Below are 27,179 nucleotides of genomic sequence, written 5' to 3'. Positions count from 1 at the left end.
AGAATGTCAGACGTGACCAAGTTTCTTTTTGTTTGAATCCTTAGGAGTGAAAATGTGCTATTATCTGTCAAGTTAATAGCTTAAGGGAGGGAGGACAGGGAGAACGAGTCTCTTTGTTTTGACTACTTAGATTAAGTAAGTATACATTATGTTAAGCATGAGATCATTCCATAAAATATTTGTTTTCTTTTTTTTATTGAGCGAATCAGTATTCCTCCAGAAATTGCAATGTCTAGATATTAACCAATTATATTTATCTAAAAAAAAACAAAAAAACTTTATTGTCTGCATTTGTGTTTGATGATATTATGCTTGATGTTGTTTTTCCTCAAACATTGTGGTTTAAAAAGAAAATCAAAATAGAGGTACAAGATAAGATCAGATATTGTTTATTTTAGTTGATTTATTCATTACCAAGATCATTTTCCTAATGTAATATTGTCATGGCATACAAATAACAAATAACTTGCTGCTTGCTATGATGACATAATCATTCACTTTAGGCATATCAATATGAGCATTTGTCTTTTTTTTTTCCTTACAAACAACTTAGATAACAAATACCTTTAACCCACCATTAACCTAAGCCACTTCTGACTGACTCTTACAAAAAGATGTTAGCCAATATTTAAAATAACATGTCATTTTAAAGACTTGGACTATGGACAACATCAACAAAACATATTTTCATTGCCCTTAATGAGAAAATAAAATATCCACTTTATATTTAGGAAAGACTATCGCGGCCAGTGATTTTCCACATCATTAAAATGTTCGAAAGATTTGAAACATTTGACTTGATGTTCCTAACATTCCTTGTCTGCTATTGTACGATCAGGCAGGTATGCATCTTGTCCAGACGTCGGTCTCTGATTGGCTTGGACCTCAGAAAACACCTCCCCAACACTTCCACAGTAGAGCAGGGAACGCATTGGCCATTTCTGGAGAAAAAGAATCATTATATATTTATTTGTCCATAACGCAACAATTTTATTCAACTTAAGATCAGCTCTACCGCCATAACCAGGTTCATCGTCTAAACATCCAAATACTTGCTTGATGTGTGAGCTGGAGTGAATGATGTGTTCAGAAGCAGTGTAAAAAAAAAAAAAAGGAATTTAATTGTTTTAATGCAATTGTGTGTATCGAAGGGGGAATATACGTATTTGGTGTTGCGACTGCCTGATTTGCTTGTCCATTTAAGGCGCTTCTTAATATACTGCCCCCCTCTCGGCCGCAATAAAAAAATTCTACAATGTCAAATGCTTATTTTGGGCTGAGAATACGGCGTCAACATAAATGGTCTCGTCTATGAAACTCAAACTGAACGACCACTGGTAGTATGTTTATTTGCTCTATAAACTAATTATTTTTAGCACTTTTGAAGATTGGATCGATCACACCTATTTTCTATTAATCTGGGACCATCATTGTTTTATGCTATAATGTGCCAATTTGTAAAAAATAAAAATTAAATCAGGAGGGAAAAAAATCTGATGAATTGGTCAGGTCTTATTTATTTATTTATTTATTTATTTATTCATTTACTTATAAAATCATCTCCATCAATCATTTAATGCAAAAAAAAAAAAGCAGATTTGAGCAGAATTTTGTTTTAATTGATTCTATTATCTGACAAATCTTTAATACTCCATATGTACAGAAACAGGAAAAAAAAAAACCACTCAGGGTCATCATGCACATCCATAGTTCTTCTGCCGCTCAGGTTTACCTTAACTGGGTGTAGGTAACCACCTGGTCTTGGTGGTAATGTGTGCTCAGTTAGAGTTCTTCCCTGGTCCAGGGTTTGTGTCAGGTAAGCTATATAGTTGGTTGCCAGAACCAGAACATCTAGCTTGGATAACTTGGTGTCACGAGGGACTGAAGGTAGAGCAGCCTTGGAAAGAATTTGCACATGAGATTTCAGTTTGTGTCATAATTTAATGCTTCAACCAAGGAGATTTACTCTTCTCACACATAACTAAAACTGAAATCAAAATTCCAATTGGCTACAAAACTTGGCATTATAGTCAATCAGGATGTGCATCTCTCCAATAAAAAACAATTACAAACTACATTGGTTGCAATACGATTAAAGGACCATACATATTTTAAGTGGAATGATTTGTTCTATTCTATACACTCACATTTTTTTAATCATGATTTTAATTGTCTGCTCACACTGTTCCTTCTACGATTTTGTGTTACCATGACAACCAAGGGTAGAGCAACAGAGTTGGGTTGATGGTAGTGGCAAGCCAGAGTCTGAAAAAAGTAGGATTGCCCAGAGACAATAAAAACATTCCCCGGCCACTAAAGGGCTAAATATTTTAAATTTGTTTTTTTTTTTTAATATCTTTTCTGATAATCTGACTGTGAATGAACACATTCCAAAACCACAACATTGAGTACCTGCAGGGTGTGGAAGGCCTGACGCAGGTTGCGCACGCGGCTTCTCTCTCGTGCTGCATTTTCTGGGGAGTGATGATTTCGTGATGTGCTGATTGAGAGCTTTTCATCACTTGTGTTTGATCTGGGCCCGCAAGCAGATGGCACCTGAAAGGTACACACTCCATATTTGTAAAAATTGAAAGCGAAAAGATTCACTAAAAGCTCTGTTGACTTTGGTGCATGCGCACGTTCTTTGATATAATTTTAGATTGTTTTCTCAATCATACAGATCATTGTAAAAATCAGTAAAACATTGTAAAAACAGTTAAAATATTTTTGCAATTTTAAAAATATCTAATGTCAGCCGATTAAATTGATTAATCAATCAACCGAGGCCCTGATAAAAAGTATTGTCACATGAACAACTTGCATTTGATATCAGAGCAATTTTGTTATAAATCGATATGGAAATCCATAAATACGTATTTAGGTCAGTGGGTAATAAGTTCTTTTCTAAATGAGATTTTTTTTTCCTTTTTTGCTTACCAGATAACACAATTCCCGGTTACTGTGAATGCCGTTCCTGCGTCTTTGCAGACATGCTGAACTTCTCCTGGTGGAGGCTCGCTGGGTCTCAAGTTCTGCTGGTTGGTGGCTCACGGTGACCGACATGAGATTCTCCAAAGGATTTCCTGCCATGAGCGCTGGAGGTGATGTAGATGAGCGCAGATTGTCCTGAGGCTTCACCAAATGGAATTGTGTTGACTACGCCCATTGGCTGGACATTAATTGATTCCCAGGGTTTGATGTTTTTCTGCACATAGGATCATCTGATTTCAAGAGTTTGAAATTATGTCTCCAGAATCTTAACAATAACAAGAGGTGAGAAGTCCACAAGGAAAAGTCATGAGGGCATCAGCATCTATCCGGAGCATTCCTCCAAGTGGGTCCTCCAATTTTTCCTGCTGCAACTCTGTCTTGCAGTCCACGAGCAAAGTTCTCAGTGCATCAGCATCCATCCAGAGCATTCCAAAAAATGAGACCCCCCTCCGCCCCCCGCCCACTTTGCGCTGTCTCGCTTGTTCCCTTATCAAGTGAGGTAATGTGGGGAACTTGATGTGGTCCTTATCTTGGCCGCCCGGTCGTCCTGATCCTCCCTGGTTGTTTGGCTGCCAAGAGGAGCACGCAGGCGGGCAGTAAGGCCAGGGGGAGTGCAGGACAAGAAGGGGGTCCTGAGCCAGGGCACTCTGGGGGGCTTGGGAAACTCAAAATTGTGGTAACAGCTGGACTAGGGTGGGACAGAGAGGGTCAGGGGCAGTGCGACATTAACTAGCATGACCAAGAGGTCGAGCAGTTCTGGTATTTTGGTCTGTTTATGACATATAAATAAAAAAATATAAAAATAAATGACACGCATGAGATTGAGAATGCAATTTGATATGCAATTATTTTGTAATTTTTTAAATGGACACGAGTAATAAATTAATCTATTATATTAAACAATATCACATTTATTATACTTTTTTTCTTGTAGGTTATGTTATTACTAAAATAAAGGCATTTTTTTTTACAATAGCAACTTGCATTTTGTCTTAGTATCCTTGTTTTTTCTAATGATTTCTTTTTTTTTAGCTTTTAAATACATTTTATTGTGCACTTGGAATCTCCCGGGTTGTAGAAACTTTTAATCTATCCCTCCGGATGTTGCAGAGATACTTTTTGCAGAGATTCTGTTTGGGGGATATTTTTACTCCGTTCAGTTTTATCTATTTTCTATTACGTGTTTTTATCTATTACGTCACAGGCTTTGGGGCGGCACTACCATATAAGATAAGGGGTGTGGCCAAACGGTGATACGTCACAAATCCGCCATGTTTATTACTCGGAGAGACTTTTGTAGTTCAAACAATTAAATAATTTTTCGTTTAATTGAGGGTTCAGTTCCTTCAAGCTATGAAAAAGACGGACACAGTAAATCGGTAAGCTTGAGACGACACAAAACCAATAAACTGTATTTCACTTTCATATTATTGCGTGTCTGTGATGCCCGCGTATTCATAGCATTAGCATAGCATCCGTTTTTCCGCCAATTTTAGCGCTGCGTGTTTATGTCTTCATTTCTTGTGGTTATATTTTGAGTAGTATCAGATGAATTGTATCGAATGTGCTTTATTATTCTTATTATTATATTATTATTATTATTATTATTTAACAATAATGTGTTAAATGCATTCGTTAGCTTCTCGCTAACGCTAGCATTAGCTTACTGGTTAACTTGACTACAGGGCTTGTTCACAAGACGTGTTCATAAATATGATGAGGGAATTTATTTTGTTCCGTGTTATTTATGTATAGACAAGTCTATATACTCTAAACTCCAAAACCAAGCAAACGCTGGGTAAAAATAAATTGTATCAACTATAAATGAATTAAGTAAAAAGAGGACATTGATATTACAAGTTTACAGCCAACAAGTCAATCAACCCAAGCTAATTGAAAAGCTTTAATTGTGCCATAAAGTCAGGACAGTATGTTCTTAATATCAAGTATTAGTAGACATTGAAAAATGCAACTTTTAGGTATGCGTTGCATGACGCATCATGTATGTAGCCAAGTAGATTGATGTGATATTCGTTGGAGGAATGCCTGATGCCTTCTCTGTGCTGTCAACACAATAACACCAAGTGCCCGCTGACCTTCCATCTGCAGCTGCTGGCCCACAAGGCTGATGGGAGGCTCAGAGGAAGGTAGAAATCATAAACACCAGCAGGGGGGGAGAGTAAACACACGCTGAACGTTTTCACTTTCAAACTGTTTGAATTCATTTACATACAGTTTTAGTCAGAGGGGTTAGCACAAAATATTATTGCTCTCTACTTACACTGCAAAATGGATGAAATTTGATTAATATTAGCCACGTTTTTTAACAAGCGAGACTAAACCCTGTCATTAGTGTTACAATAAGTTTATTTAGGGATATTTTGGCCAAACAATGCGTACTAAACCGAAAGGCAAAACAAAGAAACAAAACCTCATATTCAGCCCTATTGTGTTTTCATCTCCACTTTCTTAATGAATCTATTTATGTCCTCAACCATCAGCTGGGGTTCTTCCATGGCTGCAAAATGACCCCCACGGGCCATTTGTGTGTAGGTGAGGAGATTATGGAATTTCTGTTGGACCCACAACTTTGGAGTGTGCATCAGCTCATTGGGGAAGCATGCATATCCAGTGGGCACCGTCACCGGTATCCTGGAAACAGTGAATCATGGGTGAGTTATATCTACAGTTATATTCCAAATAGGTACGATCATTCCTCAAATAGTGAAGGATACATCAATTTAACTCACTTGGTGTGGGGAGAGTTGAGGCGGGAAAAGTTTTCCTTATAGAACCTCATTGAGGGAATGATGCAGCCAGACGTCCAGTAGATCATTACGTTAGTTAGCAAGTCGTCCAAGGAGAACTTCCTTCGTGGTAAAAAAACACAGACGGCCATTTTGTGAACACAACACAGTTTGTTAATATTTGCTCATCGCTTCAACATCAAGCAAAGTAAAGTGCCTTTCTTGAGCTGGTCTCAAATACCAAGTAAACGCGCCAATTTATTCGGCACACCATATGTCAAAGAGTATTAGAGCACTCGTGGTGCTGTGACATTCTGATTATCGGATTAACCGTGTTTACTCAAATAGTGGTTGCTCACTGTATCGTATCTCATAATATGTGTATTCTGTTTCACGCAATTATTATACCTGGTGAGTCCTCCGTCCTCGAGGTTTCGAAATTCTTGACTTGTCCAAGTAGAGAACTTCTCCAGAATGTATGCAGCCAAACCGACTGGTGAATCATTCAGTCCTCGACCTGAGGGGAAAAAGAAATACTATGACCAGAAGTCGACACAAAATTCTTAGTAGTCTCGGGTAATTTAGCACAACGTTGTCTCATGGTGGTTGTTGTTGGTTCTCACCTGCTGTGTCAGGTTTGGTGGCTTGGATGTGCATGTAACCAGTCTCCTTGATGGACTCCACAAATAGTTTTTGCATGCAGGGGTAGAGACGCTCAAGGTCCACACTGGTAAAGCCGAACATCTTGGGGAAGTGACGGCCGAGCAGGATCGATAAAGTTATGCTCAGTCCAGGTTTGGAAGGTGGAGCAAAGTTTACATGCAAGCCTTTGACGATCCTGAAGAACAAGAGGAATGTTTTAGATTATTTGTGCCGTGTTTTTATCTTGTGCCCCCTGCCCAGAGTAAACATTGTGACTATGGAGTAATAATTGAGCTTTACTCTGCAGGAGCAACAAATGGCCAAAATGTTTGGAAGCAAACAGTGACATCCAGTGGACAGAATGATGTACTGCATAAACAGTATTGTGAACAACCTCACAAATATTGTTTACGTCGTTTTTTGGGGGGATTAACAACTCTCCATCTGGTTGTCAAAGAGTAGGTTGTCTTACTTGGGTTCCAACTGAGCCATGTTGGTGGTGACAAGCCATCCCCAGTCTCCTCCGTGAGCGTAGAACTGCTGAAAGCCCAGACGCCTCATCAGTTTGTGGAAGATGCGAGCAGCACACACTGAATTAAAACCTGTTCAAACGCATCGATTGAGGAATTGTCAAATCATGTAGGAAAGCGGCAGACAGAATTGAATATCGCCTCAATGTTAAAGCTAACCGTTGTTGGCTAGTTTGCCAGAGGCACCTTACCTTTCTTATGTGGTGCTTCTGAGTAGCCATAGCCGGGTATGGATGGGCATACCACCTCAAAAACAAGAGCCTGAGGGTCTGATGGCTCTGTTAGCAGTGGGATTGTCCCATAAAATTCATAGAAGGACCCAGGCCAGCCATGAACCATTATGAGAGGAATGGGATCGGTCCCCTCTGGCACCCGTTTGGGTTTCACATGGACATAGTGAACATTAATGCCTAAAATGGATTTGGAGGGAGAAGTCAGGACAAGACAAGTCGGCTTGTGTCAGTGATAGAAACAAACCTTCAATGTTGGTTGTAAAGTGAGGATATTGATTAAGTCTGTCCACTTGTCTTCTCCAGTCAAAGTCATTCCTCCAATAAGAGACCACCTTCCTCAAGTATTCCGAATTGAAACCGTATTGGAACTGGCTGTCTTCCAGTGAGGGAACTGGGCGTGTTTGATCTATTCTTCTGTGTAGGTCCTGAATGAAAATAACATGAGTACAAACTGTTAAAAAAAATAAAAATAAACATTTTGCGTTTTCCGATAATGAGGAGATTTGATGCGAGGGGACGTTACCTCCAATTCTGCATCGCTGGTGGTCACTTTAAAAGGGTAGATGGTAGTGTCCTGCTCACCGTCAGGTTCTGGACCGACCCCCCACCAGCCATCCTCTGTCTTCAAAACATGGCTTCTTCTTCGAAGCACCAGCAGGAAAGCGACTCCTCCAACCACCAGACCGACCAGAACCTCTATCAACATGATTACTGAGTAGAGAAAAAGGACAAATGGAATTTAACTCAAATAACGCTCATTTCAAATTAAAAACTCAGCCATTTAATTTTTCAAGGCCCCATTCAAAAACAAGCTATAGAAATTTCAAACACTAAACCAGTGCTGTAACCATTTTTTTCCCCAACTTTTTCAAGAATCCAATAATCGCACTAAAGTTCAGTTAGCACCCGCTATGTACTTCCCACTCTGACATAATCCAGATTTCGACATGAACTAAATACCTCTCTATTTCATCATACTGGGACAAAGTGGAATTGCCCAGCAAAGATGATAGAATTCCATTTGGATTGATGCTACAGTTTCAGTCATCATAATGTATCATATATTTAACAATCTGTTGACAATTCTGCTTCCCTTGGCTCTAATATTCGCATAATGCCAAATAAGGCAATTACCAAAATATTAGAATATTCTCACAATGTGGCAGTACGTGGAATTAACACAATCACTTTTTTTTTTTAATAAAGAGATTGTGCATAATGTTTTAGACAGCGAGAGGACTGAAATAATGGAGGTGTGCTACAATAGTTGGGAGCAGGCTATTTGTATGAGAGCTTAACACGCAGCTCGTGAGCCAAGTGTTAACGGAAAAATGTGGGAGCACAAATATATGCGTGTTGCGTTGGGGCCAGCAGGGAGGATTATGAGAAGAACAGCCGCTTGGGAAATATGCGTGCTTGGACAAAAAAGGACATTGGAAGCCATGAACGACAATGCGCCCACGACTGACAGAACAATTTAGAGTATTCATAAAACGCAGTCCCCCAAAAAAGATTTAAAAGTTTTTTAAAAAGGGGCGGGGCTAATATTTCGAGAACATATAAGTTTGCTCACTACACGACGATATGTGAGTTTTTAGAAAACAACCAGTACGGATCTATTAACTAGATTTTTTTTTTTTACTACAGTATTGAACCTCAAACAAAGAATGACAGATGAGCGACTTAATAGACAATTTCAGAACCTAATATTGCAACACTGTTATCGATCATAATTTTAATGACATAGTTCGCGTTATGGAAGTGAATCCGAAATAAAGTTTACCTGTGTGTTTTTGTTTTCCGCTGCTGCAAAGCGTGCTGATTCTCTTCTACTTGTGACCACGGACACTGTGGTCGCCCTCTGTCCTGATTTAACACGAATTTCAAGTGAACCTTTAGAGTTGCGTCCACATTCCAGAAGTGCATGATGGGAAATGTAGTTGTTTGTCAGTAAAACGGAAACGCAAACAGGAAACAAAAACACGGTAAAAGCTTCAAGTTATTTTGAATGCTAAAATATGAATTTACGACTCAACGTATAAAAAGATCAAAATGTTATTTTTTTTTATAACTTCAGATTATATAATGTCAAATTAAAGTGTGTTTTAATTATATAGCTCTCAGACTAGCTCAATAAACCGGCTCAAATTTGGGCATAATTGTAGTTTCAAGATAAACCTCTAAAAGCATCACATACATAGCCATATTTGCATCCAAAATCAAATAAAGACACAAGTTCTACATGAGTAAATAAACATTTATTGAATATATAACTGTTGTCAGCAAATGTTATGGAAGATGTTGAGGTTTGTAAGAAAATCAGGTCTCGTTTCAAGTCATGTCCATATAATGGGTACAATTTTGATCTGGATCCAAATAAAATTTTAGCCACTTAATTTACTCTAAATTAGGTTTGAAAATCTTCTGGGGTCATCGCAAAGTAAAATAATTGAAAGCTCCCCTATAGAAATGTTGCTCAATGAGCAAAACGTTTTTTCAGCCCATTTTGCCCATCTGCACTTTCACAGACGATCACAAAAATGTGATCTAATGCCTTGCAGGATAAGAACTAGGAAAATATTAAAATCCTAAACTCAATGTACAGATAGCATGTAGAAATCTTGTTTCTGCTTGTATTGAATGAGCTCATCTAGCTCGTAGAATCCTCCTCATCACACTTTCTCCCATCAATTCCACTCAGGCCGGTGCTGTGCTCCCAGCAACCACAATGAACTTAGTCCGGGCAGCAATACTTCTTCTCAACTATGTTAGTCTGTCTCCATAGCGCCGCTGTGTGTCTCTTTGGACACCATTAGTCTCATCAATTTCCCATGCAGCTTCTCAATCTTCTTCACATCCTGAGCCTGGTCCGTCTTGTACTGTATACACTGAGGAGAGACAGACAGAGACAATGGTTACACAACTATTCTGATAACCTATACGAGAATTAATAATTGACACCACAGACTGTGTCGTTGGCCAGATTTATTCCACAGACTCTACATTGGGTGGCAGGGCAGGATAAAAAATAAAAAAATATTCTCATTTATCACTTTATGCCACCCCAAAACAATGGAAAAAGTCAACTTTTTGCTTTTTTTATCTGTTAATCTGTTAATTTAATTATTTGTAAATAACTGATTGTGGAACCAAACTTACCACGGCATCGTCCGTCACTTTAATGCATATTTTGCCGTCACAGTGTCTGTACTTGATTACCACTCTGGCCTAAGAAGAGAGGACAAACACATTTCATCCAAAATAAATCCAACATCTGTTTTGTCTTCCACAGGGCTAACAGGAGTCCAGGCTAAAATGCTAGGTGGCTAGCCTGGTGGCTCTTACGAAAGAAGCATTTTACCTTCATGGGATCCGTCAGATAGAGTTTTTCGGCCGCACGAGCAAACTCCTCCCAAGTCTGAAAGTAAGGCATTATATTGGATGAAGTGAAAAACGTATTATAACAAACAATTTGAGTGAGACGGGGTGACAGATAGGCTAACTTCCGAACACCACATCAGCAACAACATGGAGATAGCGTGTGACGCAATAAGTACTTCCGGGTTGCCCCTTCAAAACAAATTAAGTTTTCGTTTCGCGTGAACGAACTAAAAATTATATTAAATAAAACAAAAATCAACTATTATTAAATTTAAATAGAACGTTTATACCATAAATTCTAGCTGCATCCATCACAGTCGGTTTTGCAACTTGCAATCTAAAACTGTCCGCTAGAGAGAGCCATTGCATTGCTTGGCTCTCAGAGAAAAACGTGTATGCTATAGTGCTGTATAATTTCGATTTTATTTTTCAAAAAAGGAAAACTGTAAAATAATCCCAGACAAAACTTTTCCATTAACACCTGTATGGACATTCATATGCTTAAATGTAAATCATCATTTTTAAATTACTATTTAAATGACGTTGTTGTACTACATTACAAGGTGCATCTGAAGAAACCACATCCAATGCAATATTGATGAAAACCTGTGGTCCAGCGCTCAGGAGCTGGTGGACTATTTTGTATGAGATATTTCCAGCCATGGGTTTCTTTCCTATACGTTTGATCATTTATGATATTCTGAATTTATGAATCTGGAGTATGAGTACGATACCATCATTAGAAACTGTTCAGTCATGAGTTACGTGTAAAAGAGGACAGCGGTGTTGGAGTTGTGATCACAGTTTACTGTCAATGTTTACAATGTCGCAACTTAAATGTGTCACAGGATGAAATGTATTTAGCGACTGAGAATTTATTTAGATTATGTAAAAAAAAAGAGCAGATGAGCTGTGTAAATTCAGTCTAACTACGTGACTAATGTTTAAGGTTTCGTCCAAACGGTTCAGATTATGTTCAGTACAGTAAACACAAGAGCCACAGCGGCTCAGTTTGGTTGTCAGAGGCAACCTGGACGTGCTACGTCTCGCTACTGCGTCATATGCTGCCTTCAATTACAATGGGAATTCTAGAACATTCGCTCATAGGGGCGAATTCCCGACAAAATAGACAATCGTCACTCGTATCTGCGCCCGTACTCACTCACTCACTCACTCACTCACTCACTCACTCACTCACTCACTCACTCACTCACTCACTCACTCACTCACTCACTCACTCACTCACTCACAGTTTATTAGCAAAAAAAAAATTGAGTGGTAGTATCAAAGAAAGTTAGTAATAACGAATACATTGTTTTAGTCCAAAATAAATTTTGGGTTGTGAATGAACTAATGGCATTTCAAACATCGTGGCGTAAGTGAAGACGCACAAATTACTCAGAAGGTTTACGGTGTGTCCCTGAACGCATCACTTGTTACAGGGAAGACTGAGCTGCAGCCGATCCGACTGGTATCTGAGCGGCTCGGCGCCGCATCACATCTCTTCGTCACGAAACCCCGAGGACCACTGCGATTTTTTTTTTCTTTCAGTGAGCCCTCATCAGAAGTGGAAGAGCAAAACATTAGACCATGTAGGATTTGACTGCTAGGGGCACTGAATTTTTGTTTCCATTTTATTTATGTGTACTTTTTTTATCGGCTGGTCCATAAACTAAAAGCACACGCCGCTTCTCATTCACTTCTTCGCTTTGCACAGTTGCACCACTGAACTTTTGGAGGAAACTACCAAGTTACACGTCGTCGAAATACCAGCCTATCTGCAAAATAATCGACGTGACAACAAGTTCAACATGAGGTAAGAAGCTCCACTTTCTATGAAACAGTGCCATTCGACAACATGATGGAAGTTGGAAGTAAGAACAACGCAAACTAGCTGAACGCGTGGATTTGATGCAACAATCGCAGCTCCCTAAAGTTCGCATGAATTTCAGATTCCAGAATTGCCACATAGTGCCTAGTCCGGTTGAGTGTTTTCGTTACGAAATACTGTCAACGATGTGAACGCCAACAGTATCGGTAACTTGCTTGTGCAGCATTTTGGGTTTGGAATGGCGTGTGTGCTGTTTTCTCCTGCTACTCCCGCACAACATGGGGGATTATGATGGGGTGCCGTGTATTTGATGCAAACATTAGATGGACACATAAACCCCAACACAATCAAATGTTGTGAATTGACTTCATCTAAGCATTTTCATGTACATTATAAGTCAATATGTCCACTTAAAACGAAATGTTCATTGGTAAAGATAGAAATCACGCACATGGCAGGATGTCATAATAATACCGCGACAACATTGGATGCGTAAATCTAAGCCCGTATCTCAACCAGCAGCGAAGGTTGGCGAGTTTTTCCGCATGGCCAGAATGTTGAGTTTTCGGCAGGGTTCGTTCAAGGTCGCAAACAGTCTCAAAGATGTTCGCCAGACTTTCGCCAACCGTTTTAATAGTCATCATCTGGTTTTATTGTGACAAATAATGATTAAACATGTTCAGATTTGAATGAGATAAAAAGTCTGAACTGAAAAAAAAAAACGTAACCTTTTGCATCTGTTTGCAACTTTTTAGTAACCCTGAAAAAAAAAACGCTCAGAGGTACGGGGTTCAATGATAGAAGATAACCAATATATAGATTGGCACTCATAATTAGAAGTGAAAATGGGAGTGTCCTTGAAACATATTAGGTGTTCATTTTAAGGCAAATGAAATTGGATGACACCAATGCACAGTTTTTCTGCAAACAAGAATAACATAATGCTGGCTGTCTTTCCAAAGGGCAACAATGATCTCGAGCTGCATGAATGCATCTGCTCCATTTCATTTCATTCCCTAACAACTTCAGTGCAAGTGTGTGGTTTCTATTTTTTTTTATCCAGGATAAACCCATTGTGAATTTGTGTTCAAGGACTCATGCAGAGTGGATGAGGCTTCTTCTTTTTCATTTTTTTATTTTTATTTTTCGTTTCAAAGAAAGCCCCCTAATTGAATCCAGCTGTAGGCCAAACCGAAGTGAACAAAAGCTTTAGTTGTTACCAAAGAGCAGCTTGCTGTTCGTGTTCCAGCATGAAAACAATTTCACTGTCTTTTCACTGATTGTTTCCATCCTCTTGATATCATTTCTGATCGATGAGATATTAAAACATGTATCTTTTGGAAGTGGATCTGCTGTCAGCATTGAAAAGTGATGACAGCAGAGAACTGGCTTGGAAACATTTGTCCTCCTTTTTCTTATTTAAAGGGGCAGTTCTGCTTATTTGAGTGTGTAACATGTCTGTATGAATGGCAGTCTCAGCTGCCCACAGCTGACTCATGGAGGACACTGAGCGGCAGATGGGCAGCACAGCCCTACTTAACATTTGGATGAACGCTCTCTGCGGCCACTTTAGTTGAGTTACTGTTTAAAAATGTCGAGTGAATGATAGTCACTCCTCCTTTTCATTTCTGTTGCCTTATTGTGCTGAGCAGTCAGAAAAATGCTCATTTCACTTTCCCATTTCAATTGGTTAAATTTCAGCTTTACAGCCATTCATTCATGTTTTTTATTTCTTATTTTTGGACACAAATTTTACCCCTTTTTAAACTTGTTCTATGAATTCTGTGATTGCTTGTGATTTGTCTTAAGTTCGACTGATTTTATTCAACCATACAGGTTTATTTAAAAAAAAAAAAAAAAAGAAGCTTCTGGAAAGCAGATATTTGAACACCAAAAATTGAGAAGCACATGTGGAGCGATAATATAAATTATAATTGTTACAGCATTCTTCTAAGTCACTTACAATTGTAGTAGAAGAGTTACTATTCTGCTATATTTGTGTCTACATATATGACTATTACACTGTACTGCCTCCTGGTGGCCAAGTTGGGTACAACAGAAGGGTCACCACAATGAAATGAATTGCAGCATTAAATCATCATGCAAAAACACAGATATGAAGATTCGATATGCCAGCGCGCTGTTATAGCAAAGCTGTTCCCATCAATGGCAATGTATTGACATTGCATTTGACAGAACTTGGTCCGAACCAATGTGCAGAAAGAAACGGTGGCGGTCAGATGATTTGCCTGCAATGTGTCAAGTCGCACATAATGCTGATGTCGTCTTATTGTGGCAAGGAAGATAAGCGGCATCGTCAGGGTTACTGGACTGTGAAGAGTCATGGTAACAAGCCCTGACAACTGTGGACAGGCGACGTGCCTCCCAGGCGCTGCACTTGACGCCACAGATAAAAAACAGAAGCTGAGACCTGTTTACTTACAGTGGCGGAACTCATGAGTTTGAGTTGGCCTGCGACTAGTTGGGTCTAAACGAGGCATTAATGAATCTGAGGCCAATTTGGAATGGAAATAAATGTATTGAATTGAATTTCCAGTACATCATTAGTTGGGCTGGGTGAAGATCCAGAGCCACTTTCAAGTGACAGCCAGTCACAGGAAAGTATGATGATATCAAGCCATAAAGTAGGCAGAGTTTTAATTTGAACACAGATTAGGATTAGCTAGTCCTGTTAACCCTCATTGTAATGAAATTTTAGTCTGCACGACCATGATGAAATTTGAATTTCAAGATGGATGTACAATAATATCATGGATGATGCTGTTACTGGGTGTCAGCAATTTTCTTTGAAGTTCTCAGAAAGATTTAAATCACCAGCATCTGCTCTTCACACCACGTCTCTTCCATCCTTATATATATTCTTCCTGACAATCCATTCCTAATCCCCCCCACACTCCCTACTGCCCTTTTTTTCCCCCCAAATTGACAGATTTTCTTTGAGGTAGGATTTAAAAAAAAAAAAAAAGTATTATATTTTTGTCCCAGATAAATCTTATGTCTCGAGTTATTTGTCAGATGGCTGTTCTTCAAATTCTGCCCCATCTCTCCCTGAGGCTTTTTTTTTGTGGAAGATGCCGCTTCAGTCACTTAAACCACACTCGGTCCTTTTATTTTTATAATCTAGATTGCATCCCTAGAAAGTTTCCCTCACGGGTTCATTTTATTTCGATTCACTGTATTTTTGTCAGTGTAACATAGCAAGACAAGCTTCAACATGTCCGTGTGTATTGTTATTATTAGTAAAAGTTGTTTTTACCATTCTCAAAATAAGTGCATCAATGTGTTTGCAGCAGATAGCAACAGACGTTTGCAAAACTCCAAATATTTCCCATAGTTTATGGATGATTGATGGAAGGATTGTTTGTCTAACCTGTAAGATGCTATCCTGCACTTTTGGTAAGTTCCTGCCACTGACATCACATATCGGGAATGAGAGGATGGAATGCTGTGAACTTGCAGTTGGGTGTCTAGACGAAGGCCAGCGGTAACTTGGAAACATAAAAATTGCAGAGGCTCGCCATATGAAGTGAGAGATAGTCCAAGTAGTTTGTCGGGTTGTAAATGTTAACATCTTGCATAATGTCTAATACTATCATCTGCTAATATGATATGATGGTTAAATTGTATGCGGTCGTTTTTAAATATGTAAGATGTTTGTGTACATGCTAGCAAACCGAGACAATGGCTAGCAATGTGACTGATTTTGTTACTTTTTTGCCTAGCATTATTTAATTTTTTTGAATCATTTTTAAGTTTACCCTATAAAAGCTTGTAAATTGTAGCTGTTCCCTTAAAAAAAAAAAAAATCATCTAACTGAGGTCGCATTTAATATAAAATGAGAATACTTACATAAAAAAACTAAGCAAAAATTTGCCATTTGTGACTTTACAATTGTCAAAAAATAATTTTCCACGCTAAGCTAACACATTTTTTGGACTGTGACACAACATCAGGCTTTGATATTCTTCTTTTGAATTGTATTTCAATATAAATTGTAGTCAAACGTCAAACTAAATAAATTTAGGGGCGTTTGAGTTTTCACACAATCTTATAATGCTCAGACACAATGACAAAAAAAAAGAAAAATCAGGTATAAAAAAAAGAAAAGTGATGCAAAAAGACATGGATCAACAAGCCTTCTTATTCTATTGTTAATTCAAGACTGTGTCTGTCTCAGAAAATCGTTTTCAAATTGATTTTAGTCCAAATAAGGCATACGCCGCTGTCCTGTTGTAGTGTCGAAAAGAAGCGTGTGCGCGTACTGAATAATTCATTTTGCTCGGTCGGTCTGCTAAGGGAGCATTTTGCACCCAGCTCACGGCAACTATGGGTTTACTTGAATTTCCTGCATAGATTTAGTTTTTCATTGGCGGTTTGTGGAAGGAGGATTTATTCAGTTGTGATAACTGATTTCTATTTGTTTTCCAGTTGGCTAGCAGATAATAGTGCACATCACCGCCTCCCAGACAAAAGCGGAACTGCTCGTAAGCCACGATCCTTCCTTTTTAAAACTTTTAAGTTTGAGGATTTAGTTCTTATCAAGGAAATGAGATCCTAATGAAACTTTCAGAAGTCTTTCTCTCTGGCAGCTTTTTAAGCAGCAGCTGTGAAACTGTGAACTGCCAGGTTAGCACACTTTGACACTTGAGAAGGTGTACGCACAGTCGGGTGTTTGTTAGTTGTTAGTTTTTCCAGTCGACTCAGCCCTTCTCTAATTACTCGAGTCAACTCATTTTTCTCCCCTTCCTCCTGTTTTATTCTGTTCGAATCATTTGGACAAAAGACTTTAAAGGGACATACAGTATTATTCGCATTTGTGTTTTGGACTGAAAACATTCAAAAGCTTGTTGCATTTTCTTATTTAATGGTTGATTTTTTTGTGTCTGAATCCAGTGTTTGAATTACAGTTGATTGTTTGTTTTAGAAACTATGTAGAACATAGGTGTCAAACCTAAGGCCCAGGGGCCAGATACGGCCCGTAACATCATTTTATGTGGCCCGTGAAGACAAATTATGCATCAACTTTATGTGTCATTACTAAAACTACAAATTGGCAAAACAGCCCGCAACAAAAACGAGTTTGACACCGCTGATGTCAAAAGACTTTTTGGGGATAATGTAAGGATTACTTTCAAAAGCGTCAAGTTTTCACCATACCACATTTATAAGCAAATGTCGAGGTGTCAATTTGGAAGGTTACCGTGATGTGTTCTCGTGTGTGGTATTTATCTGAATCAGGGTTTGGCACGTGGACGTGTGAGCAGTAAAACAGGTGGCTGCTCTGTTTGTCCATCTGTCTGCTCGTGTCGCCGGCAGCTGTCTGTGTCTGTTGTTTTTACTCAGGTCGAACCTCACAAACTAACCTTCTCTCCGTAACATCTACGTCAACCTTTTGTTCCTTACCATTTTGCCCTTCCAGGTTTTGTTCATGTCACATATAATTTGCATATTTCACAGAAGTGACTAATGAACAGCTTGAAGCATGAATACCCAACATGGTTGTTTTTTTGGGGGGGAAGAAAGTAATTGAATATGTTTTGTTTTTGTTTTTGGCGAGGGATAGCAGGAGTATTTCAAAACTACACTGCCCATTTTTTTCACAATGGTTTAGCCTCAGTCTGTGCTGTAGTAAGCACAATTACGGTAAGTTGATTTAAAAAAAAAAAAAATCGCGTCATTACTAAAATTGCATATCGTCTTCACTTTTTTTAAAAATAGAGATATTGCCAGTAATCTTTATTACCATTCAACATTTTGAGCGATTTAAACAGTTTATACTCGTCTGTGATTTCAAAACTAGTGATTTATCGGTTTGTATTATATAAAGAAGACGTTGGCAGTCATAATAGGAAACTATGACTACAATGCGGCCCGCGACAAAAATGAGTTTGACACCCCTGCTGTACACCTTATCACTTTATTTTTTTTTTGATCCCCTTGAGCTTTATTGTGCTTTTCCCCGTGTTTCTTTGTGTTCTGTCCCCATTTCTTTCTTTTTTTCCCCTTTTTGCATTAGTATTCCCATCAAATCACAGAGATTTAATGCATCTGAGTCATTGGGCACTTGGTGAGATAAAGTGTAGCTTGTTCTATTCAGCTGCTGTCGCTCTTCTCCTCTGGAATACATAAGCAGGTTTTAGCTGTTTAATTGCTCTTTAAATTTTCTCTTAACGGATGTTGAGATTGATGCAGGGAGAATTGCTTATTTGATTCGTCATTGTCTTTTCACCATATAAAAAAAAAAACTTTGAAGTGGGGATTTAATTTCAGATGCTTACTACTGAAAACTGATTTTAAATTTGTTCTCATTGTTTGACAACAATGTTTTTTGAGTAGGAAATTCTGTGTTGGAGTAGAGCTTTTTTTTTTTTTTTTAATAATCGTTAATGATCATTGGCAATTATTATCTGAATTCAAATGAGAGCGTCTCATAATGCTGCCGTTCAGCCAAATAATCAATTTTAAGGAAATCAAAACCATGAAGGTTTATCAAACCATTAACATTGCACATATTGTTTTTGTCATTGTCAAATAATGAAAATTGCATAACCGTGATCCTCAGAAAGGTATGACATCCTTCCTTCAATGATAAAGAAAATGAAAAAAATGATACACGATTCAGTGCAGACAAAAATGAGAAACTTAGTAACTGAGTTGAGTAACTCATTTCATTACCTTTTAAATATAATATATTACTGTAACGCATCACCCACAACTGTTCCTAAATTAGCCCCGCCGAGATTCTATTTCCATAGGCTTAGCTTCAAGCGTATGCGGGAAAAGCAGAAGCAGCACATAAAAAGCAAAACCTTCTTCTTTCGAGTAATTCATTTATTAGCTTCCCCAGCGGAGCAGGATAAGTGTGCCCTTGTCCTCCTCAATCAACCTGTAAGCTTCCCAAACCTGTATTCAGAAATGATTATTCTTGGCTGACCTTAACTTTGAGCCATAAGGTTAAAAAGATCATTCCTCTGAGGAGATAATGCCAAATATTGGAATTACAATCATGCCACAGGCTGCCGAGCATTCCCCCATCATGGAGTTGAGATAGTTCCAATCGTATTCTAGATCATTGGTGTTCAACCCAAGGCCCTGGGGGCCAGATATGGCCCACCATATCATTTGATGTGTCCCGCAAAGACAAAGTGTGCATCAATTTCACGTGTCATAACTAAAATTGCAAATTGTCTTCACTTTTAAAAATCATCTTTTAAAATATTTGAACAGTTTTTACTCGTCTGATTTGAAAGCGACTTTGTCAGTTTGTTTTGTAGCTGTGTAGTCATAATGGGCCTCCGAGGGAAACAATGCGGCCTGTGACAAAAAATGAATTTGACTCCCCTGTTCCGTCCCAAACCACTTAGCAAGTTGAAGGCATTATCAATTGTTTCCTTTTGGTTCTAAAAGATGCTGTCATCTGGATGGAATGAACAGACCTTGCTCTAGTGGCTCCCGACAAATCCCCCGGATAATCCTGGCTGATGATGCATACAGGTCACAATATCTATTTTTGGTGAAGAGGAGAGATACATTCGAAGAATTTCACAACACCCAGCAGCCCCCCCCCATCCCCTCCCCCAGCTATTCCAGTTTTAGCCCGGGCTCCGGTGAGGTGAGTGTGGGTGGGTACCCTCCCACAGTCAGTCGGTCTAAACCCCAGTCACTTTGCCCCCCCCCCCTCCTCTGAAATCAGCCAGTCAGTCCTACAGTCTGCCAAGTAGTCTGTTGAGACAGTGGAGACTTCAACAATCGGAACAAATCCTTCTAACAACAGAATTTCCTTGAAGGCGGAGGTGCTGGATTCACGCATTGTTGTTGCCAAGATGACTCGTGACTCGTAAGTTTCTGGTTGCTCAGTTGGAGTTATTAATGGATGTCGGGGGATCAAATTCTAGTCTCGGCTCACGTCGTCAAATCAAGGGTATAAATGAAGCACTTCCTTATACAGTCTTAACCCTGTCCGGTTGGGTTTGCGGTTCACAATGTTAAAGGCTTGAAGATAACAATCGGCTGACAATCTGGCTGCACTTCTTTTGTTCGTTGCTTTGGGCCACCTCTTCCCCTCTCAGACAACTTTAAGTGCCATCAACCATTCATTCATTATTTGGAATCCCTGTCTTTAAGAGTTCTCTCACCAGATGGGAAGCCTTTATATTTATAGAACAGCTGTGACTGCTCTAGACCTCGGAGTCTAATCGGGGGAAGATTCTTTTTTTTTTGATAGGACTCATCACACCATGTGGTGACTGGATGCTTTTCTCCTTCATTACCTCTGAAGTTGCTGTCATTTCCTAAAGGAGTTGAAAGGGAAAACACAGGAAAAAAAAGCTCTTTGCAGATGTGTTTCCTCAGGTTATGGTGGGAAGGGTATGTTCTTGGCAGCCATGGAGATCTCTGCGAGGGTTAGCATCTGTGCTTCAGTCACAAATTATGTCTTTCATCTTTCACAACATCAACGTCTGTGAACCACGTATATCGAATTCGTGATGTCAGGATTGCTCGACTTTAATGACGTATGAAATATTATGTTGTGATTACATGTGTTCGACACTCTCCATGGGCCAGTAGAAGTGTCCATCAAACGATGCAGCCATAACTAAATCCAGACAAGTTGAAGGTTACCAAGTTGTTTTAGTTGATTTTGATGGAAAAGGTCAATAGCTGACTGTTTTTTCCTGACTGATCCCTTCTTTTAAAAATTCTCTACTGTGCATCAGCCAACATGGTGTCAGACTCGCCTTATGTGGCAAATTCACCCGGCAACAATGACCTAATTGTCCAGGCGAGGCTGCAGAACCAGTGCAGGTCATATGACAACAACACAGAGCTATGCTGTTGATCATGAGTAGAGAACTGAAATGTTCTGCTGCCTGCATGCATAAGTTCCTGATTATTTATAACCTGTGTCTTTATCTCAATAGAGTCTTTGTGCATTGTTCAGACTAGTGCTAATTTTGAATTGAATAATCACAATATAATAATAGAAAATCCAAAAGTGAGACCCATAAATCCACTTGGATAGATTATACACACTCAACCTGACTTGAATTGTTTAATCTTCAATGCTGACCATTGCCAACTACTACTCATTTGTGCTTTTAAAAAAAATGTCGGTGGTTGAATTACTAGCTGTTTGCATTGGAAAGTAACTTAAGGTCATTAATGTTTTATAGGTCAGATAAGCAAGACCATTAACACTTGTATTTGTTTGTTGCTTAGTTAGGAACCAACCATAAAGTTTTATGTCTTTAGGAAGTTACACAAAAGAAGTCAAGGTTAGTCTAGTCATTGAATTGAAAAGCCAAAAGTAAAAGGTCTTACCATTGTGTATCCAAGTCAACGAATCTGGTTTTGTTTCAAGACAAATTGACGAAACAACGGTTGGTGAATGTTCTTTTAAAAAAAAATAAAAATGTTCAAGAAGCATAATCTCCCAGGTCTCACACCATCTGTTGTATAAACATAATAGATCTTTACTTGCGCTTTTCCCCTGAGACGTATACATGGGTCGAGTTTTGTGCTAAGGTCGAATAATTACATAGTCATCCTCAACCTTTGTTGTCCGGCCTATGAGTATTTGGTTTAGTATTTTCCTTGCAGTCCTGTCATTGTGAATCTGTTTACGTGTCAGAGTGTGTTTGTTCGTACCCTCTCCGGTGTTTACGTTATTCCGTGCCCTACCCCGAATACACAGCACATGAATATGCTTCCAAATAGTTGGCCATATTTCAATAGGGGTCTATGCAACTGTCAACAATTAAATGCCTGAGCTATCCTGGACCTTTGCATGCATCATGTGTTTTTTTTTTTTTTTTTTTTTTAAGTTCACGTCACAAGTTGTCAAATCAAGTATATCTGCTCACGACCTCAAAATCATTTTTGCCCTTCTGCCATCTACAACAAAGCAGACAATTCAGCATATTGTGGAGACATTAGCTAAACTCTATGCCAAGTTAGTCCATCCTAAATGATCAGTTTCATATTCAAAGAGTCTGTATCTGTTAAATCCAATGTTTAGAAAAGCTACTCTGTGCAAAAAAAAAATATATGATGGTGCCAGCAGTTTCTTTTCAATTTCACTGCGGAGCAAATTCCCAAGCAAGCGTAATTGTCGGCATAGCAACCAATAAAAGCCGGTAAGATTTGCAGCATCTTCAATAAACATTTTGCTGAAAAACCTGACAACTTAGAACTACCTAATGATTAAATTTGGATGACTCCATAATTCTTTCCAGCGATATAATTTTGACAGTAACGTGGATAGATTCAATTCTGAAATAAATGCAAAGAATTACATAGCAGGCAAAAATAAGCTTACAATATGTAAAGTTCCAAGGATTTATTATTCTTGTCTGTCACCCATGTTTGAGCGGTCTTTCTTTCAGTGCCATCAAATATTATGACAGTCTCAATCTTCCTAACTTACTTAACACATTTATCTCTCTCTGTGAGCGAGCAAGAGAGAGAGAGAGAGGGAGCTGAGTTAGGTGGGCGTCTAGCGGGTTAGAAATAGCGCATGCTGATAAGCTTGCAAGCGAAGGGAGGGAGCCATGAACAAATGAAAGACGCTGGATTAAGTAGGATGCAAAGCAACGTGAGTTAGCTTCAACCCAAGAGCGAGAACAGCCACCATTGAACATTCCGGAGCCGAGCCGAATTGGGCTATATGATGCTTCGGCTATGGGGTGTTTCCCGCAATAGCAGCTTTCACGGAGCTCCGTGAGCGCAGGAGCCTGTTGCCTGGATACCTGACTGGTGTTGCGGCTCCAGCGAGAGAAAACCAGGACTGAATGAGCTGTGTTTGTTGGCGGGCACCGCCGCTGCCATGGGAAAAGCACCGACGGCTCGCTCCCTTTCTCACTTACTGGCTGACTTGCTGACATGGCACGTATGAATAAGTAAGGAATCTCCCTCGACACAGTGGCTTTTTCCCTAGATTCTGTAGGAGGTGCTGATTGGAACCAAGGTATGCTCAAGAGGACAATCATTTGGTAGAGAGAAGGAAAATTGTCAGATTATCTTGGGATACCAACAGCGAGTATATAAAGAAAAGGGAAGATCTGGCCAAGGAAGGCAATTCGGGGCCAGGAAAAGGTTTGTAGTCTTTTTTTAGAAACAGAAGCTGGTGAGAAGTGAGGCTGGTGGAAGCTTTAGAGAAGTGGAAGGTATCGGGGAACAAAACCTGGAGTCATGCAGGTTCAGTCTTCAGGTCCACTTTGCAAATCCTCCATTTTCGTCCTCAATGAAAGATGTGTGCTGGCATCCAAAATGGAAATCCATCGGTAGGTAGTTTTTTTTGTTTTTCCCAAAAGACGGTTTTCAGATGATTCGTTTTGTTTCGTTATCTTTTCCACGTTGCTATTGTCGTGCTCGATTGAGTTGACGAGAGGGACTTTGTTCCAAATTTGTTATTTGACTAGGTTTGTTGACATTTTCTGCCATTCACTTTTTTCTCTATTGTAGCATTTGGTTTAGTTTAAAGTGCTCAGTTTGTCACTCTCATTGGTTTAGACAGCATAAACTGATTGCTTTATGGCTGAAACTCCTACCTTAAAATTATGAGCTATATAAAATGCCAAAACAATATGCAAAGACAGTTGTCATAATTCTTTGACAAAAATTTTTTTCACAGGAGCAATTCAAAACTGTATCCCAGCCATAAAATGTTTCCTCCTTCTCGTCTTGTAACCAATCTGCAACCGATCAAAGAACCAACAGTAAATAAAAACAAATCATGCCCTAGCCAATGTCATTTTTACATTAAAGCGGATTACCCAGATGGCAAGAAGTATTTTCCAAAACAAATCTTTTCTCGACAACATGGCCATTTCCTAACGCTCCCGCCTCCGGGTAACATCAGCATATTGTGGGAGTGTTTGTTCAGTTTTGAGAGAACACGTGGAATCACACAAATCTTTCTAGATTGGGAGTTGAAGAGAATCTTAATGTGTTTGGTGCTCTGTGTTGACATGATCACAACTGAAACTATTAAATATCAGATTATTTTTAATTTGATTTGAATCCTTACGTAAGGTTGTACTCTCAGAGCTTCCCAAGGATTTCCCTTCCCTTCTGTGTAGTGCCGCCAGTATCCCGAAGGCTTGCTTCGGATATAGCTTACCTTACATTGCCAACTTCCATATTTAGCAGCTGCAACATAAGATACTTTATAATTATTAAGAAGATACAGTTTCATAACATGACAGAAACAAATCCATCGTGTTTGGCCGATATACATGTAATTATGTATTTGCGGCACTGAACATTTCCTGGGAAAAAAAAAAAGCCTTAGTCAGTGAAAGTGGATGCTAGTTTTAAATGTTTCATCTTATCCATGCATCTGAAAAATAGAAAATACTTTTTAATTGGGTATGGTTTTTTTCTATGGTGTCAGTCCTGAGAGCTTTATTTTTTGTATATAAACGACGTGTTTGTTTTTGTTATGCATATTTGCCAGAATGAGGAGTTTGTTTGCTAGCACGGTTGTAAGGTACATTCATTAAAAGGTCACCTCAAATGTAACACCTAACATAAGCCAACGTTCTCAGCCATGCCACTGTTTACACCTGTGTGGGATGGAAAACGGTGGTTTCGTGAATGATCGATTTGAGCTAGTTTTAAGGATAGAAGAGGTCAGTGATGTATGGTGGGGGTCAAGACATGGAGGGAGGAATTTGTAAGTACCATGAGAAGTTTGAAGAAGGAAAGTTTTGGCAAACTGTTGTGAAAAGTGTGAAAGATTATGGTTGCTTTAAGAACTATACAGGGTACATAAAACTTCCTTTTCATTCAGTAGTAATCTTGTGAAAGTCAATGTGTCCTGTTTAGTTTATTATTTATAAATGAATGAATGAATGCCATTTCCCGGTGCAACATTAGGAAGCTCATCAATTGATTTGTTGATTAACCTCGAAAGGAAGTTGACATCATTTCATTTTTCATTCCTACGGTTTCAATAAAGCTTTGCAGTTGTTCATTTGAAAGCACTAATTGTTCTTTCCCGATAGTTCAACATGTGGAGTGCAGTCTAATACAGTCCAGACCTGCTCTCTTGTCAATGCACGCCCTGTGTGTGTATGAATTGGTAATGTAATAAACCATCTTGTTAAATGTGCCAGTCCCCCAATTAAACAGACAGCCGGCACTCTGAACCCCCGGTAACACCCTTAAAAGACCTACGGACACATTTGCGTGCATGCGACTTGACTTTGTTTATTGGGTATTCCACTTACGTAATATCGATGAGAAAAAAAAACAGTCTTGCTCTTTGTTCTATTTTTTTTTTTTTTTTATAAAAAGATAATCTTTCATGATGCATGAAAATAAAATTTTGCCATTTATGACCATACATCATATATTATAATGCAGTGATGAAAGATTTCAAGCTGTAGTTTGATCTGATAATATTCACAAAGCTGTAACTCAAAAATTAATTTATCGATACTATAAATTTGCGGGTTGGCTGTGATGCTTGGGACCATAGGTGTCAAACTCAAGGCCCAGGGGCCAGATACGGTCCACCACATCACTTTACGTGGCACCCAAAGACAAATTGTCTTTACTTGAAGACCTCATCTTGCAGTCCTTATCTGAATCATTGGCCCAACATTTTTAAACTTTTCTAAGCATATCATTTTTATTTGTCTTATTGTTTTACATTCTTTACTAGACCACTTTACATTTTCTCACACCGCTAAGGGCTGAGCCATACTTTTTATGACTCGACAAAGTGTTGTATTAGTCAGTGAAAGGTCACAGATTTATTGCGGGGATTCTGATAGTTCTCTAAGGGAGGCCATTACATCAGTGTTACTTTTCATGGAAAATGGCTTCCATTCAATGTAATAAAACTCTGGAAAACCACATGTGGATCTTTCCTCTTGGGAGCTACCTCTTCATTGAGCTAATGGTTTCTCTAAGTAACTAATTACAATTAATTGAATCCAGGAATTGCGTGTGTTCTACTCATTAAACCAGCCTGGTGCTTAACTAAATCAGTTGATGGTCCAGGTAATTAGCAGATTATAATGCTTTCTACCACAATGATGTAAATTAGATGATTAATTAACAAGACAGCAGTCATGTTTAGCTAACACAAATGATTGTTTTGGTTGGTAAAATCCCCCATGGACCCCACAGCCCCCCCCCTAAAAAATGCATAACTGGTAATGTCTATGATGAATGCCACATGGGTGGTTCTCAGAACATAGGGTCCAGAGTGCATGATAATAAAAAATTAAACTTCCTTAAAACCAGATAAAAAATCATATATCAATTGGACAAAATTAACTCTCAATAGTAAACAACGGCCATCATGTTAGAGTAGTTACTGTTGTGGCATGGTGTGCCATTTTTACGCCTCTCTCTGATTTTATTTTTTTTTATTTACAAAACTTTTTAAAGTTGCTGGCATTAGAAGCAACTTTTAATCTTAGAAATTACTATGCCTGTTTATCTGACTGGAAGACTTGGACATTGTCCTGCCACACTTAGTCATTCCCACACTATCGCTGTGCATTATGCACAGATAATCTTAGCAACTATCTTTAGCACTTGTGATAATAGCTGCTTTGTCACACCTGAGGCGTTTTTCCCCGCTATCACGCCACGTGTCGGTTCTTTCTTGCTCTGTCTTTTTTTTTTTTTTTTTCTCTCGATCCATCTGGTTGAGATCACTCATACTCTGGTATTTTTTCTCACGGTTCCATCAGAAAATGTTTCAATGAATTCAAAAAGTAGTAACCTTGGTGTCCTTTGTGAGAAACTCAATATAGAGTGGATATTAAAAGTAAGCGCAGTGTG

At 38.8% G+C, this 27,179-nt stretch overlaps 4 protein-coding genes across 7 annotated transcripts in view; 1 reads left to right on the top strand and 3 right to left on the bottom strand.

Moving 5' to 3' along the window:
* Nucleotides 1-245: 245 nt before the first annotated feature.
* tcf23 (transcription factor 23) lies at nucleotides 246-3,152 on the bottom strand. Its single transcript, XM_085937767.1, has 4 exons — nucleotides 2,938-3,152; nucleotides 2,413-2,556; nucleotides 1,733-1,897; nucleotides 246-941 (listed from the first exon to the last, which is right to left on the bottom strand). The coding sequence occupies exons 1-4, from the start codon at nucleotides 3,088-3,090 to the stop codon at nucleotides 807-809; spliced, it is 597 nt and encodes a 198-aa protein (XP_085793893.1). The 5' UTR covers nucleotides 3,091-3,152; the 3' UTR covers nucleotides 246-806.
* A 1,729-nt stretch (nucleotides 3,153-4,881) lies between these two features.
* ephx1 (epoxide hydrolase 1, microsomal (xenobiotic)) lies at nucleotides 4,882-9,078 on the bottom strand. Its single transcript, XM_085938057.1, has 9 exons — nucleotides 8,927-9,078; nucleotides 7,667-7,854; nucleotides 7,388-7,568; nucleotides 7,102-7,320; nucleotides 6,853-6,982; nucleotides 6,362-6,576; nucleotides 6,147-6,255; nucleotides 5,742-5,861; nucleotides 4,882-5,643 (listed from the first exon to the last, which is right to left on the bottom strand). The coding sequence occupies exons 2-9, from the start codon at nucleotides 7,847-7,849 to the stop codon at nucleotides 5,436-5,438; spliced, it is 1,365 nt and encodes a 454-aa protein (XP_085794183.1). The 5' UTR covers nucleotides 7,850-7,854; nucleotides 8,927-9,078; the 3' UTR covers nucleotides 4,882-5,435.
* A 301-nt stretch (nucleotides 9,079-9,379) lies between these two features.
* srp9 (signal recognition particle 9) lies at nucleotides 9,380-10,690 on the bottom strand. The gene is made up of 3 exons (XM_085938058.1): nucleotides 10,505-10,690; nucleotides 10,303-10,371; nucleotides 9,380-10,031 (listed from the first exon to the last, which is right to left on the bottom strand). Exons 1-3 carry the CDS (start codon nucleotides 10,574-10,576, stop codon nucleotides 9,912-9,914), a joined length of 261 nt encoding a protein of 86 aa, XP_085794184.1. The 5' UTR covers nucleotides 10,577-10,690; the 3' UTR covers nucleotides 9,380-9,911.
* A 1,144-nt stretch (nucleotides 10,691-11,834) lies between these two features.
* Nucleotides 11,835-27,179, top strand: part of enah (ENAH actin regulator) — a 41,292-nt gene continuing 25,947 nt past the window's right edge. The window contains exons 1-2 of one of the 4 annotated variants that reach the window (XM_085937776.1): nucleotides 11,835-12,116; nucleotides 12,242-12,340. In XM_085937776.1, coding sequence (XP_085793902.1) covers nucleotides 12,336-12,340 — 5 coding nt within the window. In that variant the 5' untranslated portion in view covers nucleotides 11,835-12,116; nucleotides 12,242-12,335. Of the gene's footprint in view, nucleotides 12,341-23,530; nucleotides 23,660-27,179 lie in introns of those variants that run through there. The other 3 variants (XM_085937778.1, XM_085937779.1, XM_085937780.1) reach the window with 3 other exon arrangements.

Source organism: Syngnathus leptorhynchus, chromosome 18 (assembly GCF_054491065.1).
Source record: "Syngnathus leptorhynchus isolate UIUO chromosome 18, UIUO_Slep, whole genome shotgun sequence".
In the NCBI taxonomy this organism is placed as follows: Eukaryota; Metazoa; Chordata; class Actinopteri; order Syngnathiformes; family Syngnathidae; genus Syngnathus; species Syngnathus leptorhynchus.
Note: the sequence above shows the minus strand (reverse complement) of the source record. Positions and strands in the feature narration are given on the sequence as shown.

Excerpts from the sequence above, each read along its gene's own strand:
- tcf23 (XM_085937767.1), bottom strand. The coding sequence starts at position 3,090 with ATGGCAGGAAATCCTTTGGAGAATCTCATGTCGGTCACCGTGAGCCAC. Across the intron at positions 2,557-2,937 it reads ACCGGGAATTGTGTTATCTG|GTGCCATCTGCTTGCGGGCC; the intron begins GTAAGCAAAAAA and ends TGTACCTTTCAG. Across the intron at positions 942-1,732 it reads GTTACCTACACCCAGTTAAG|AAATGGCCAATGCGTTCCCT; the intron begins GTAAACCTGAGC and ends CTTTTTCTCCAG.
- ephx1 (XM_085938057.1), bottom strand. The coding sequence starts at position 7,849 with ATGTTGATAGAGGTTCTGGTCGGTCTGGTGGTTGGAGGAGTCGCTTTC. Across the intron at positions 6,256-6,361 it reads CACCAAACCTGACACAGCAG|GTCGAGGACTGAATGATTCA; the intron begins GTGAGAACCAAC and ends TTTTCCCCTCAG. Across the intron at positions 5,862-6,146 it reads GAGGACGGAGGACTCACCAG|GAAGTTCTCCTTGGACGACT; the intron begins GTATAATAATTG and ends TTTACCACGAAG.
- srp9 (XM_085938058.1), bottom strand. The coding sequence starts at position 10,576 with ATGCCTTACTTTCAGACTTGGGAGGAGTTTGCTCGTGCGGCCGAAAAA. Across the intron at positions 10,372-10,504 it reads ATCTGACGGATCCCATGAAG|GCCAGAGTGGTAATCAAGTA; the intron begins GTAAAATGCTTC and ends CTCTCTTCTTAG. Across the intron at positions 10,032-10,302 it reads AAGTGACGGACGATGCCGTG|TGTATACAGTACAAGACGGA; the intron begins GTAAGTTTGGTT and ends GTCTCTCCTCAG.